At 23.2% G+C, this 16,622-nt stretch overlaps 1 protein-coding gene across 1 annotated transcript; it reads right to left on the bottom strand.

The window, feature by feature from the left end:
• Positions 1–1,226: 1,226 nt before the first annotated feature.
• Positions 1,227–10,987, bottom strand: LOC105363245 (ras-related protein Rap-2a). Its single transcript, XM_011500882.1, has 5 exons — positions 10,752–10,987; positions 8,644–8,828; positions 4,276–4,367; positions 1,999–2,191; positions 1,227–1,638 (listed from the first exon to the last, which is right to left on the bottom strand). The coding sequence occupies exons 1-5, from the start codon at positions 10,985–10,987 to the stop codon at positions 1,403–1,405; spliced, it is 942 nt and encodes a 313-aa protein (XP_011499184.1). The 3' UTR covers positions 1,227–1,402.
• Between the last annotated feature and the right edge of the window lie 5,635 nt (positions 10,988–16,622).

Consider the following 16,622-nt stretch of genomic DNA (forward strand, 5'->3'; position numbering starts at 1 on the left):
ACTTGCAGTTTCACGATTCATACAATGCCTTTATGTCTTATCTCGGTATAATTTATATAAGAAATTAATTGATATCCGTTAAGTATTTATTAGCCACTGTAAGCAAGTTAATTGCTTTTCAAAACTTTTATTTTATACTTATACTTACTATATTATTAAAGTCACATAATTACTAAATATTCTTAATATTTTAATTAAAAATTATGTATAATTTGTAATTATGTACACATTATTAACAAATTTACAATTTATAATTGTAATTTTGTATGGTATAGATAGAAAATAATTTGATTTTGTATATGAAAAAATTCCATATATATATTATAAATTATTTTTATTTGATCAATGGTATTAAATGGTATACATAAATGCTCAATTTTAATATAAACTCAATAAAATATATTTTTTATTCAATACATGCCTAGTTAAGTACAAAAGTTATTATATGTCTAGATAAATTAGATGAGTTTTAATTTGAAACTAATAATATAATTAATCATCTGTTACAATGTGAAATAAAATAATATAATAATACTAGAATATTAAACTACTAATAAAATGTAAACACAACTTGAAAAAAAAAAATAAAATTGAATGTTAAAGTTTTGAAAACTCGTTTAAAATAGTTCCAAAAATTCATCGCATAGTTCTAAAAACCATCGCGAATAAAAGATAAAAGCATAAAATCTGTAAAAATTTAATTCTCGTAAAAACCATCGCGAATAAAAGATAAAAGCATAAAATCTGTAAAAGTATTACTCATGTGTCTGTCAGCAAGACGTAAGTTGCTGTCTTTTACAGACTAAATGATTAAAAAAAAAATTAATAATTTATGCATCTCATTTCATTCTTTGCTAAGTTCATGATAATCATAAAAAATAAATACAAACTTAAATTCAAAATAAAAATGTTTAAGTATCTATAAATATATTTACATCTAGTCTAAAAATAGTTATATCGTTTGCAAGTTAGTATTTTTCAAATATTCTTAAATACTTTTTAACGAAGTTCTACGACTTTGTCAAAGTTTATCTTAGAAAACTTGTAGAAAAATTTAAATAATGGCGCTATTTTACATTTTACATTTAATATTCACAATTGTCCAGTTTCAATTTTAAGGACATTTGTTAAGAAGAATTTATTCATTTTATTATATTTTTTGCGATTAAAAGTAACTATTAATAAATATTACCTTATCATAAATAAAGTTAAGCATTTTTAGATGCTCGAAAATAATGATATTAATATCATCATTTGTAATTCTTGTTTTTGAACTTAGCACCATGAAACAAGAGCGATAATATATTTCGTATAAATTAAGCCACACAAATAATGCTGTACATTAGAAGCCAAAAAAAATATAAATAACAATGAAGTTTCAGGATAAAAAGCGATTGGAATCTCAGAGAACGAAGAGGTTCTCGCAACTCTTAGTTTTTCTCTTGAAACCAAGCAAGTGTTTCAGAATTGTCCGTCGTTGTTTACTACGGCGACGTCGTGTAACTTGGTTCCTATCACGCTGTGGATTAAGCTTGATTTGAGCGAGGATTCCGACAAGGAGTTCATCTACATGGTGAGCAAGGCCTGACGATGTCTCGATGAATTTACAGCCGCAGCTATTTGCCAGACGTCGCCCCACTGCACAGATAATAGCATTTCCCATACGATCGTTAATTTACATATTTTAGTTTCACACTATAGAAAAATTTTCATATCATACAGATAAATAGTTCTAATTAAAATTTTTTTGTATGTAAAAAAACATACTGTTTAGCAATGATGAAATTATATATCAAAGAGTAATTAATAAGTAATAAATAAATTGTACTAAACGACTTGTGCAATAATAACGATAAGCTTATATAATCTGAATTTATATATGCTATTTTGAATATTATTATTCACTTCTCATTAATAATATCGTGTAATCATATAAAAAGGATATATACTCATAAAAGTTTACTGCGTATATAAATGTTTAAATACGTATATACTTACTCATTGCTGCGACTTCGCGCTTACGTTGAAGGTCAACCTTGTTACCAACAAGTATGACCCCGTGGGTCGCCATATAGTCGCTTTTCCATAAATGTACTAACGTCTCTTCAGCGAACTTAAGAGATCGTCTATCGACTACAGAATATACAACCACATATACATCTGGATTGTACGACGAACAAAATGTTTCAACCTACAAAAGAATACATATACAAATTTCTATATTCAGATAAATTTATAATTTTTTATGAATTGTTGTAAATTATGTACTATATACATTTTTAATTTAAAATCGCTTTTTACTTATTTTTATATATCAATCATATATTTTGATTTTACGAAAATTATTTTACAAACAAATTTTTTTAATAAATTATTTAACACGCTTATATTAAATAAAAAAAAATTGCATATAAAGGCTCCTTTTTCTTTGCAGTATAAAAGTTAATAGAAAAAACCCTTAGAAATGAAATCAAATTACTTTCTATATTATTATACTATTATTTTAAAAATTAGATGCTTTAATGTGTAGAATATCCAATTTGAAATTCAAAATAATGGAATTGTTAAACTTATATTAAGTTTCCATCTGCATATTAGACCGACAAATTAAATCTAATAAATATCTGATAAAAATCTGATAAATGTAATAATAAAAAACAATTGTGTTTTTATCAAATTCTTGGAGTCATCTTTTATTTTTCATTTGTAATAATTGGTCTTAATTGTTATGCAATGCAATAATTGGATTTTTAATGCTAATATGAAATATTAAATAGACGATTAAAAATATTACGTCAATTTTCAAATTGAAGATTAGTTTTTATACATTTATGTTCATAAACCAACTTGATTTGAAATTATAAAAACTCTATTTATTGTCAATAATAAACCTAATAATTACATTAAAGAAAAATTTAGTTATGAAATACTCTAAAAAGGCTTTATCAAATGAATAATTATATGTAATATAAATAAAGTAAATTGAAATGGTATTGGTTAACATTTGTTTTCAACAAAAGTTGATGAATAAATTCTGAAATAATTTCAAAAGATTTTTATAAAATAATAAACAAAATAAGTTTAGCATTGACAAATATCTTTCCCTTTGTCAACATTTAAAAATGGAATGGTGCCCGTAAAATGATTCAATTAACTGTACATTCTAATTTTAAAATAAAATTTACAATAAAATTTTCAAATTAATAAACTCTTTCAAAAAAGCTAGTTAAGTTCATCGAATCGATAAAAGCAATCATCTTGCAATTTGATAAGGAAAAGCACTTTTCTACAAAGACAAGTACGTGACTCCAATTATTCGGATGAAAAAGAAAAGCAAAGTAATAAGATTAATGAAAGGTGTCAATTTCATTGTATTCAATTAATTCTATTATTGATGAAAAGCGTGTGAACTAAATTAGCTTTTATTAAAAGATTAATTGCTACCAATTATTTACAATTAATTGTCTCATAAACGTATTATGGCATCACAATTCCAATTAATAACAATGGATAATAATATATTCTATTTTTGTCACATGTGATTTTTTATTTGTCCGATTATCAACGGTAAATAACATCTTTTAGATTAATATTTTAGTTTAATTCTTTAATATTCATTAAAATTAAAAAATAAACATATTTATATTTTTATATTTCTAAATATTAATCATTTTGTTTTGATATTATCAGTGTATACACATTTATTGAAAATCATTATTCCTTTTGTACATTAAAATAAAGAAAACTTACAATTTTCGATTAAAAAATGAACAACTCTCATAAATATTTATTCCATTTTTAAAAATTTCTGTGTAATTATCAATGCACAGTTTTGCACAATATTAATGCTAAATTTACAAAATATGAATGTATAAGATCAATGCACAATTATTGTACTAAATATATAATAATTTTTTTTAGATATTTGTATATTTTTTATTTATGCACACAAGCGCGTGCGCGCATACTCACATACACACGCACATGTACACACGCACACATATAAATTTCACTTGATAAGATTACATTACAATACAAAAAATTATAGCAATAATTTTTTATGGAACTAACATTTTAGTTTTTTTTATTATGATATTAATGAATAGGGTATATTTTTGAGTGATTTTGAATAGTTTGTATATGAATTTGTTGAAATTTAATGTTTTCTAATTTTACAAAGTTATATTAGATCATCGTAAGTAAGAATTTACATTAGTTTAAATTATAATTCAAAATATAACTCGCATAAAGAAGAAAAACATATTTAGTACTTACTGACATTTCCGTCGCCGGATGATCGATGATCTCTAATTCTGTTTCCTGTCCATCAATCATTACTGATACGCTTTTTTGCCCATATTCATCATCTGCAATAATAAATTTTGATTTTGTAATTATTTTACTTTATTTGTAAATTCTTTTAAATTTCTTCTCGCATCTTTTGCATCTTCAGTTATTAATAGTTCAAGATACCGAAAATAAGTTGGTAGCAACATGTAAGTAGAAGAAGTATAACCAATTTTATTTAAAATTTCTAAAATACTTGGGCAATGCATAAAAAGATGCACAACAATGAAAATGTCTGTAAATAATATCGAGTTTAAATAATAAAAAGATAAGACACAATTACTTTATTCATATCAGAATTAATCTTACTCTTAATTACACATATAATTTTATATTTGTGTCATTTATTTTATACTATATCTCAAACATCTTTCTTTCTTTTTTCTTTTTCTTTACTTATTGCTAAAAGTAAGATTATATAGAAAAGCATATATTTATACAATATATCTTTTTTAATAACTATTTTAAATACTTTATACTCTTAATTTAACTTTGTATAATTTTAAGAAAAATGAAGTTCGGAGAACAGTACAAAAAGATATTAAGTTAAATTGAAATTAGAAAGTAAGTAAACAATATTCTACAGATTTTACTTATTAATATATTCTTTTAAACGTACACCTCAATTAGAGCATAATAATAGATGAATATATTAATGGAATACAGAAATAAATAGGTGCTGTACCCATGTTTTATAAAATGAAATATGTTAATATAGTTTTTAAAATATATTTCTTTGAGAATTAATTTTGATTTTTGAAATTCATCTATTGAATTATCTAGAGTTGATTCGAAGATTTTTAATAGCTGAAATTTAGTTTTCCATCTTCCATTTATAAAATGCTTTTCATTTTATATTTTTAAATCATATTATTATAAAATATAAAAAATAGAATACTAATATTCATAATTTTTTCGAATTATATTATAAATTTGTACAAATTAAATAGAATTATTTTGTAATATCAATGATTTTTTTAATATCAATTAAATATCGTTTTGTAAATTAAGATTTAATAAAAATACAAATATAAAGCAATACTTCAAAATGAGACTAAAAAAGAATTAAATTATATCATTAATGTAGTATTAAATATTATTTACTGTTCCAGTTACTTTTACAAACTTGTCATATCGACAATTCTTGGAAATTAATAATTGCAAAGTGACTGGTATAGTTTTGAAATAGAAACAAATATTATGTTTCTAATAGCTTTCAAGGACAAAAAAATATTTTTTGATTCAATTTCTAAATACTTAAAAAATATAAATATAGTATTCATTATAATTGTTTACAAAAATACGATGAGCTCAAATTCATAAATAACAATTACGTTCATTTGCGAAATATTTAGCACAATGCATATGTTTTCCTATTAATGAAAAAAGTAAACTTTACATTAATTAACAATTAATAATTAATTAAAAATAATGCACAATATTCTATTTAAAAATATGTATATATAATTAATAATACTAACCATATATCGAGTTTAACTATTCTCATATAACTTAACGAACACAAGATATTCCAGTGCCAATAAAGCGTATTGCTTTTTCTCATTTTGACGTATGAACTACACTATATAATATTCAATCAAATAATCGATAGCAAAGTGCAAGAAAAACCAGTATATTTGTAATAGTAGTAGGCAACATGCTATTATCGATTTGAAAACAAAGTTCCGAATAAACGTTCATTGCTCTTGTTTTATTATCAATAACTGGTTGAGTTTCTTGAACTTATGCACCAGTTGAATTTAATGTTACTTGTAATTTATTTATTATTAATTTGAAAAAAAATTTTATAGTTTAAAATAAAAAACTTATAAGAAAATAGGACTGATACCTCTTAAAATAATATTACATAAAACATAAAACTTTTTTTTATATTAGATAGAGACATCCGTATTACATATCTCATATATTATATTGGAGTTAAAATTAAAATATGCAAGAAAACTGATTATTATGTATTATCAATATCGAAAAATTATATTCGCAAAAAATCATCTCTATCATGTAAATAATTGTATTTTATTTATCAGATAATGTTTTGTAATAAAAGTAATGCAGTTTATATTATATAAAATAAAATACGTATATAATGTTAAATGATATGAAAAAAGGAAGACAAATTATAATGTAAATTATAATGACAGAAGAAATAAATCTATATTAACGGTCTAATATATGTTAATATTTAAATTTTTCTTTCTTCTCTACTTAATTTAATCTATGCCAGATAAAAAAATATTTCTGTGTGAAAATTTTTAAATTTCCATACAATTATCCTCAGCTCAATAAAAACATACTTTTAATGTGAATATTTTATATTATATTATTGTAAAATACTTTCTAATTTGCTTCTATTTTAAAATGCTTTCCAATTTGCTTCTATTTATTTAATGAATATAATACATTCTATTTTCTATTTATTTAATGAATATAATACATTTATTTCTCAAAAATAAAAAATAAAATTAATCGATTCATTAAAAAATATATTGGATATTTTTTAGTTTTTTCATGTAAATAAAGATGAATTTATTCATAAAAACAATTCTATAAAAAAAGTTGAAAATTTTAAAAAACCGTGATCTCTTGTCGCATAACGAATGGATGAACGAAACATATAAATTCATTAGCGAATTATACGAGACAAAAATTCACCATAAAATGATATTATTAAAAGGATAGTCAATATGTCTTACATATCGTATAAAAATTGAAGTCAAAATTTAACTTTTGAAAATATAAAATACGAAAATTTCTAGATTTCTATAGAAAGAATTCATAAAATAAATATGTTTATAGAAAAACTATTTTCGATTAATTTTTCAATATACTTTAATAGATTATTTTTCATAAATACTGACTCTATTATATGAATTCATATATTATATAAATTCATTAGCAATCAAATGATAAAAATCAAAAGATAAAAAGGATTGATGCATCAATATTCTAAAATGATTTATCTATCAAACAATTATATCAAACAATTAAAATGTAATAAACAATATTTATAATGCAATTTAATAATTATACATGTAACAACATATAATAAATATATTAATACTATTTCATTGCAACTTCATATAAATTCTGGCTTTTTCATACATGGAAACTATTTGAAATACATAAATATTATTGCAATAAATATTAATGTGAATTGTAATATATTATAAATATTGTTGATAAAAATAAATAAATTTATTTAATATCTAGGTATTAAACCATTACATACATGATAGTTATCTTTAAAGAGTTACTACTTAATCTAAAATAAATAAATTTAAAATTAATAAAAGATGCGATATAAGAAATATCTATGTATCCGAACTATTGAATATCAAACTACAGTATAGAATAATCTAGCGACATCAAATTTTATTTAATAAAAAGAAATATTAGTATAAAGTAAGATAGAGTATCATTAACAGGCTGATATTTGAAAGAATATTTATATAATAATAATTTATGTTATAAATTTATATAGAGAAAGTAGGTTTACTAATTCAACATGTATTGATACTTTGTATTATACTATCTTTTTCACAGAAAGTTGTTACTTCCGTTGATTAAATTAATGAAAAATAAAATAAATTAAATTATTAATATCATAACATAGTATTTTTATTTCAACATTTAGAATACCAAGCTTCTGCTTTTTAGAATTCAATCTAAGAATATATACTTAACATTTCATAAGTAATTATTTTAAAAAGCAACAAACATTTTCTACCAATAATAATAATATTATTTAAGACGATATAAAATATAAAAATAAGATGATATAATACTACTAAAATTATTAAAAGTTATTTGTAATATTCAATTGTATAAGACTAAATAATAAAAATTAAATACAAAATCGAATTGTAAAGCCATTAAAAATGCACAAGAAAGCAGATTAAAGGAAATATAAAATAAAACAAGAATATATTACTAGTTTATTAAATAAATAATTCATAATATATATACATTCAAATCTCCAGGCATGTATTATTCAAACCTAACATATAACAAGAAGTCTCACAATTAAGTTCTAAAATCCATAATTTTTTTTACTGATTTCTAGCATTTATTACAGTGTACTTCACACAACTATTTCATGCATCGCTAATAAATATAATATTTAATATGTTTGCTAGCTGAATTATAATATTATGCGATGCAAGTAAATTTTTGTGATATTTTCTAACGATTCTATAGGTGGAAAGAGAAAAAAGAACGGAGAAACAAATTCATCAATTGCATTGGAAAGCATTAAATTGCACTGATGTCACTCACCAAGAGAGGCGTCATAAGCACAAATGTACTCGCTGGTGGTGAATTGGGCAGTGAGAGCAGTTTTGCCAACTCCCGAGGCGCCAAGCATGCCGACCTTGTAAGTAGCCACTCGCGTCCCATCGTCTGTGCTTTCGCCCTGATCGTTTTCGACCCCCGATTCAATGCCGGAAAGCTGCGATGCTGAGCTACGACACGAAACGACAATCAACACTTTAATGGGCTACCCCTTGCCAACTACCCTTCCTTTCATAGCTTCCCTTTTATGTAATGCTGCATAAGTGGGACGGGAAACACGCTTAGCTTTTCTTTTATTAGAGTTTCTCGGAAATGAAGTGAAGAATAAATAAAGTACATAAATAAAATATTTTCACTTGACTGACAAAACTTGCATTAGTATTGTGCTTGCAATAGTTTATTCAAAATGTTTTTTGCTTTTTCTCTTTGAATTCTTATAAGATATAACGATTTTAATATCGAGTTATTTATACTAAATAAAACGAATGAAATGCTGGAGCTGTGGTATTAAATTCAACATATCATAATAGAAAACATAATTTATCACTCATATCATTATATAATCTATTGAAAAATTATTTCAATGAAAATAAATAAGTATATTGAAGATAAATAAATTTTTTATAATTTAAAATCAATTATTTTAACAATATAATAATTTTAGCAATATGTAACAACATCTGCATGAACACGTATAAAACATATTTAGTCGAGTATTATTTGTTTTCGAGCTATTTATTGTATTCAATTACTTTCTAAATTTTATAGAACAATTATGAAATAACCGAATGACATTCAATTTTAACATAAGTAAAATTATTTTCCCATTAATATTAATATATTTCCTGTTTTTCAATTAGTTAATAATTGCATTATAGATAGACAATGCAATAAAATATTATAGATAACATTTTATAACTTATTTTCTTTACATTGTTTGAAATTTTATTGTTGTTTGAATGGAAACAATAATTAAAAATTATTATTTATTATTTTTTTATTTCTAAATTATTCAGAATCAAAATTAACTTTTTCAATTTTGAACTATTTTGTAAATATGAAATTAACATATAAAAAATTACTTTATTAATAATATATTTGATATTAAATTAGAAATTATGGCATTTTGTATCGATTAATAGGAATATAATTATAACCTTTAAACTATTTCATAAGAACATAAATAGATTTTTTTATAATTGATATGATATTACGAGTAACATTTTCATAAAAAGTTTGACAATAGTTGTATTAATAATTTAAACAGTTAATCTCATTGCATACAATATTAGAATTATGAATAAATAAATAATATTGAAATATAGTTGAAACTATTTACATATTAACAAACATTTTTATTTAATAAACATAAAAAATTTTAAATTATGAATATTAGTCAATTATATGTACTTTTGTAATTAATAAAAGTTTTTATAGTGAATATTACTTCATAAATTTAAGATTCAAGAGAATATCATAAAAATTTGATGAAAAATCAATGAATAAAACATTGATCTAACAATGTATCTTGTTGTCAAATTTATTTTATTCGCTTTAAAATTCGAATTTTTGAGTTGAGTAGTTGTTCCTAATAATAATATCAATAATAGTAACAACAAAAATAATAATAATAATAACAACAACAACAACAACAACAACAACAACAATAATAATAAGAAGAAGAAGAAGAAGAAGAATAGCAACACTTGTCTATTAAGAATGAAATATTTTCATTATTTTTTATAATTTTTATAAAAATATGTAATATTAATTATAACTTAGTTATCAATGAATTCGTTAAATCAATAATTATTATATTTTACATAAGAATTTTATACAATTTTACTAATATAGTTCATTTACAATAATTTCTTTTGGATAGCCATACAGTTAATTAACATGTAATTTTAATATATTTATAATTAAAAATATGTAATTAACTGTTCAATAACATACATTTAAGAATACGTCAGAATAATACGTTTCAAACAACTCATATAATTTCAAAAGATACCCATAAAGTACGTTAAAAGTGCATGCACGTTTTTAAAAACTAATTTTCATGCCCGAATATAAATATGATGTAATACTACCTAAGTAGCCTAGCATCCCTGGTGCTGCTGCAACTCGTACCCGAGGATGTAACACTATTGATGCTGCGGCTGCGGCGGCTCTTGAGAGAATCACCGAGGTTAAAGACCCCGTTGGCAGTTATAGAGAAAGAGCGTAGCCTGTAATATTCGACGCCATCCTCGGTCTCATCGTCTCCGCCGTTACCGCAGTTACCTCCACCATTGCCACCTCCGCAACGACGTGTTTCAGCCAACATAGGCTATGAACATTCGTTATTACAGAATCTTCTTCACTTCTATCTTAGATTTTATAAAACGAAAAGCATTTATAAGAAATTACAAACATTCGTTTACAAAATTTGAAAGCTAAATATCTCATAAAAAAATTTAAATAAATATAATATTCGCCTCGTAATTGCATGAGTAATAAGTACACTTATTACGCCCCGCTGCATTATTCCCAATCATATCAAGAAAATGTCAATTTTCATATAATCATATGTAGTAATTATTAAATTTAAAATTAAAATTTTGACTACCATTACATTACAACGTCATTCATATTTATTACTTAATTTCATATTTTTAAAAAAACTTAACTACACATATTAATATTTAATTGTCAAATTTTGCAGATTCTTTAAATATATTATTTAGAAAAAAATATGTATTACATAAATTCACATTTTATTTCTCGATACTGAATATATAACCACAGGCATTTTTTGTATTTATTATTAAGAGAATTTATTAACATATGATTAATATGAGGAGTATTTTTATTTAATTTTTATAATAGATTTAAATAATTCACTGCATACTATTACATCAATCAGTAAGTAAATGAAACCTTAACAAACAAATAGCGAACGTAATATATTTCGAAAGAAATGCTAAAGATTTTATAATTGTGTACTCGTTATTACCGCGTGACTAGTCTTGGAGAAGCGAGAGACACGTGTAGAAGAGAAAAAATCCCCCGTGCATATGTTGATATCACGTTGTTTTGCATGTTGTTTAGGATTTACTGTATATAACCCTGCTATTACATTGGCATGGAATCACTAAGTTACAGTTCTCATTTGACCATAGCTCACTTCGATATTTCTTTCTTTCTTTCTTTCTTTCTTTTTTTTTATTTTTTTTTCTTTTTCTTTTTTTGTTTTGTCATCAAATATCGTTATTTAATTAAAGTCAAATATACTGGCTCTTTATGATACTTTATACCTGAAAATGTATATTAGTCCATATAATAAATTAATTGATCGCTATGGAGCTATACAATTACATAACCTTTTTTTATATCATCGTACTTAATTATTTTTGAGGTAGTGTTCGCCCAAAGGCATTTGAATTTTCGGAGAAATCGTTCTTCTCATAAATCATCTATTTGTGATTGTGAAGTTTTTATAAGTGGCATATAATAGCAGTCTTTCTTAAGTGTCATTAACACGAGCTCGACCCTACTTTTATATCTTGATCATTAGTTAGTTTTTGCATCGATAGCAATGAAGAAAAAAGGAAAAAGAATCGACTATTGATTAAATTTATTGTACGTTGATTGGACGCGTGTTGGTGCGGGATTAGTTTAAGCTATAACGTTCGGCTCTTGGTTAATGCTACTTCCTCAATTTTATTCTGTCTGTTCAGCAGATACTGTCATCTCCCTGCATATTACTTTTCATACCATTAAGCAACTAATCCTATTTAATATCATAATTTAATAAAGCTTGTCAGAATATCACAAAATAATTGAAAAGTAAATTTTAAATAATGTGCCTCATACAAAAAATACAAACCGTTACAATTTTACAAATCGTTTAAATAAAATGTATTATATTACATTACGTAATTTTACATAAATAATTATTTGAATAATATTGTTATTACGGATGATAGTCTATTACGTGCACTCGATAACATTATACTCAATCATGCTGTTCTGTGATACATGTTAATGCGTACATACATTTGTTATTCTATAAATGCTGATATCAATCGAAAAATTTAGAAATTCTTATTTATTATCCATAGAACCTTGGTTTTCTATCGGTGAATCTACAGAAGTCAATATGTTTTCTTTATTAGTCAAATAAATAGTTCAAGGAGGAACTCACTAATAAAATGAGACGTTTCTGTATTGTAATAAAACGGTACTTTACCCACAAACTTTTACCCCAAAAATTATATTATTTATTTAAGATATATATGTGCAAAATGAAAAAAGTTATTACAATGAAATGGATGCAGCAGGTTAATTACATTGAATAATATTTTGTTTGAATATGTAATCTATGTATCTAATATATATACAATATTCTATTTATCTAATTTCATTGAATATTTTAAGTAAATCGAATAACATTAATGATTCTGTTTTTATAAAATATGTAAGTACAGAGAATTTTATAAATTCATTTTATAAAATTTTTTATCATAGTAAATCGTTATTTTAAATTAAATTCATGGTACAGAAATATATGCGAGATATTATCTATTTCTGTATAAAAAATTGTAAATTTCTTTTAATAAACTTATAAAATAAATTATAGAGAATGTATTTTGTTATATCAAGGCTTATTTTATAAATTTATTCAATCTGAATTTAAATATATTTAATATGAAAATTACGACATCTAAAAATTTTATTATATTTAGACTAAATAATTTATACTATTTTAAATATTTATAAATCAAATATTTAAATATATATTAAAATATATGGTAATATGAATTTATTAAGCTTTTAATTGTAATATAATATTATTCTATTTATTTATTATGTCTATATAAATTTTTTGTCTTTTAAATGAAATAAACATTATGCGATACCTTTATATTCAATCAAACTAATTCGAACGATAAAATCATATTCGAAATTTAATTTTATTAGTTAATTTAGATTTAACTGGTATTTCTTATTTAAAAATTGGTCAATTTAATTTTACCATTCGTAATTAATGTTTGCATAAATTTCGAATAAAACAATCGCTAAAAATTATAAGCTTATTTAACAAATTATAATCATAAACTAAATTTAACAAAGCTCTTTAGTTATATTAAAATTTTTCGTCCATTGTATTTTCGAAAAATCAATTCTTCTATATTTATAGTTCTATTATTGTGCAATATAACGTTACAGAGCTTAAACTTTTTACATAAAGTAAAATTCTGTATCTACAAAACGAACGGTTTAAGCAACACATTTAAAACGTTAAATATTTCAAAATTTACTAAAACATGATAATTTGCTATACATAAATAGTTATATAAATATATGTCGAAAAGTATTGAACGATCATAACAAATATTTTACTTTTGAGAATATTTTTATTTATTCTTTCATTTAAATATTATTATTTAAAAATCTAAAATAAATCGTAATATTAAATTGATATATGCAATTTTTTTGTATTGAAAAAAAATTTTTATTTTTCAAGTAAAAAATATTTCTAGAGTTAAGCACTGAAAATTGATAAACCTTTTTTTAAAGTAATTTGACAGTTTTAAATTACCTTTAATATACAAAAAATTATTAATTATTAAAAATCAATAATATATTTATTTTTAGTCTACGATTTGTTACTTATAAATTTGTTTTCGATAATTAATTATTATTTATTAATAAATATCGTTCTTGTATAATGAGAAATGCGTGAGAATAGGGATTTTTATTTATCAATATATTTTCAAATAAATAATTCAGTCCTTAGTTGCTTTAATTACGCATATACATTTACGTGAACTCATTTAAACTTTTTATTTTATTTATAATAAACAATTTAAAGTCCATAAATATGCTTAATGCTACTTTTTTTATAAAAAGACAAAGCAGGACACATCAAAAGCAGCAAGCTTTATGTATGAAAGAATGGCCTTTGCACGTCTGAGCCTTGCTCTTTAATTAATTTTTTTTGCCTTTAGACACGTCTTATTTTTCTATTAATAGAATTCTGTTAGTTAAAAATTTCCAATAAAACTCACATGAATGTATTGAATAGTTATAAAATGTTTACACCTACTTTTGTCATTTTTTTATAAATTGATCTTCTAAATAAGCCGGCTATCTCATAATCTAAATTATAAAACAACTCTCAGGCTAAAAAACACATCGTCTTGAACACGAATTACTTCAAGTTTAATTTCACGTTTGAATTTTTAAATTGAAGCTGCATAATTTCATATTTTATTATTTTTATCACAGAACTAAATATACGTAAAAGTTTCAAAATGCATGTAAAATTTAGATTTATATATATATCTAAATTAGAAGAATTCGATATATAGAAAAATTATTATGAATTGTAAAAATTTGGAACAATTAAAAGAAGTAAATGTATTGTTGTTTTCATTCTTGCTTGTTTCGTAAAAGCATGCATATTCCGAAACAATAGGAAATAAATTGTTTAGACTTTGTTATGTTTTATTTTAAATAGTGGAGTAAAAAACTTGAAAATTTCGAAATGTATATGTAAACTCAATGTAAGTATCTTCATATGACGAGAAGTTAACTGAGAATTCATGAAATGGAAAAAAGCGTAATGGTTATTACTGTACTTAAACGGGTTTGGCTTTCTTATTGACTAAATCAGTATATCACAACGACTCAGCCCTTCGAATCAGCGGCCTTGTATCCTACAAGAAACAATTGCAATAATTTAATTAGGTTACATACGTAAGCTTTAACCGTCATCATTGATTGAGTTATAATAGAACCCAAATAGTATAATCTATGATACTATTTCTACCCAACAGATTTACGCATAACCGACCTTAAATCCTCAAAGTCCTAAGGCAGCTTCAATTATTACTATAATTTAAGAAATAATTTTGTTTCTATCTTACAAATATAAAATTCAGAAATAAATGTGTCTATTTGTACTTTTATACCATATTCTAATTTGATCATGTTCTTCCTTCTCCTTTCTCATTCTCTCTCTCTCTCTCGTTGTCTCTCTTTCCCCTAACTACTCATTACTGTAAACAAAATAACAAAATTCGATTATTTATTTGATCTAAATAAAAACTTAATTGTTTTTAAAACAGTTTTTATACTTATTTTATTAATTATATTAAGAAATTCAATAAAATGTAGTATCGTTTAAGATATTTTAAAAGAAAAATGTTATTTCCTAGACACATTATAAACTTTACATATATTTTAGAATTATATATTAGAGAAATTAGAATAATATTAGAATTAATAGATTTAATTGATTTTACTCAAACATAATTATAAATTTGAATAAATTACCAATGATTTATTAATAAATATACTAAATTTAAAAATAATATATTTATTTTTATATTTATTTTTAAAAAAAAATATATATATATATATAAAGCATTGAATTTTAAATTTGAAAGTTTTCATTATAGCAACGAACTATAAAATTAAAAAAATTTTACTATTATATTATTTAATACGAGGCTCTTTTATCAAAGAATAAGATATAATTGGACAATTACAAAAAAAGTAAAAGATACTTTTAAATTATAAAGAATATTAAAGTACGTCAAGAAAATCTATTCAAGCAAAAATGGTCGAGAAACGCAAGAGTGCATTAAAGGCCAAAAGGGATGAAGTAAAAATATATGAAAAAAAGTAGATAGGTATGCTTACGCACGCGCGCGCACTATTATACCCTTACATTTATACACTCGCAAATTTAAACACCTTCTTACTTAAACACATATGCATAGACATACTCCAGATTGAAGTAGATAAAGTAGTTTTTAAGCTCCATGAGCATCGACAGCATAGAGTGTCTAAGATAACGCAAAGAAGGAAAACTCGTTGCCACCCTCGCTTTGATGTTCAGTGGAAGCATACACCCTTTCAATAGAATGTTCATATTTCAGATCCTGAAAAAGACAAGTCATGAAGGAAAA

This window comes from Ceratosolen solmsi, unplaced genomic scaffold (genome assembly GCF_000503995.2).
Source record: "Ceratosolen solmsi marchali unplaced genomic scaffold, CerSol_1.0 scaffold27, whole genome shotgun sequence".
Classification (NCBI taxonomy): domain Eukaryota; kingdom Metazoa; phylum Arthropoda; class Insecta; order Hymenoptera; family Agaonidae; genus Ceratosolen; species Ceratosolen solmsi.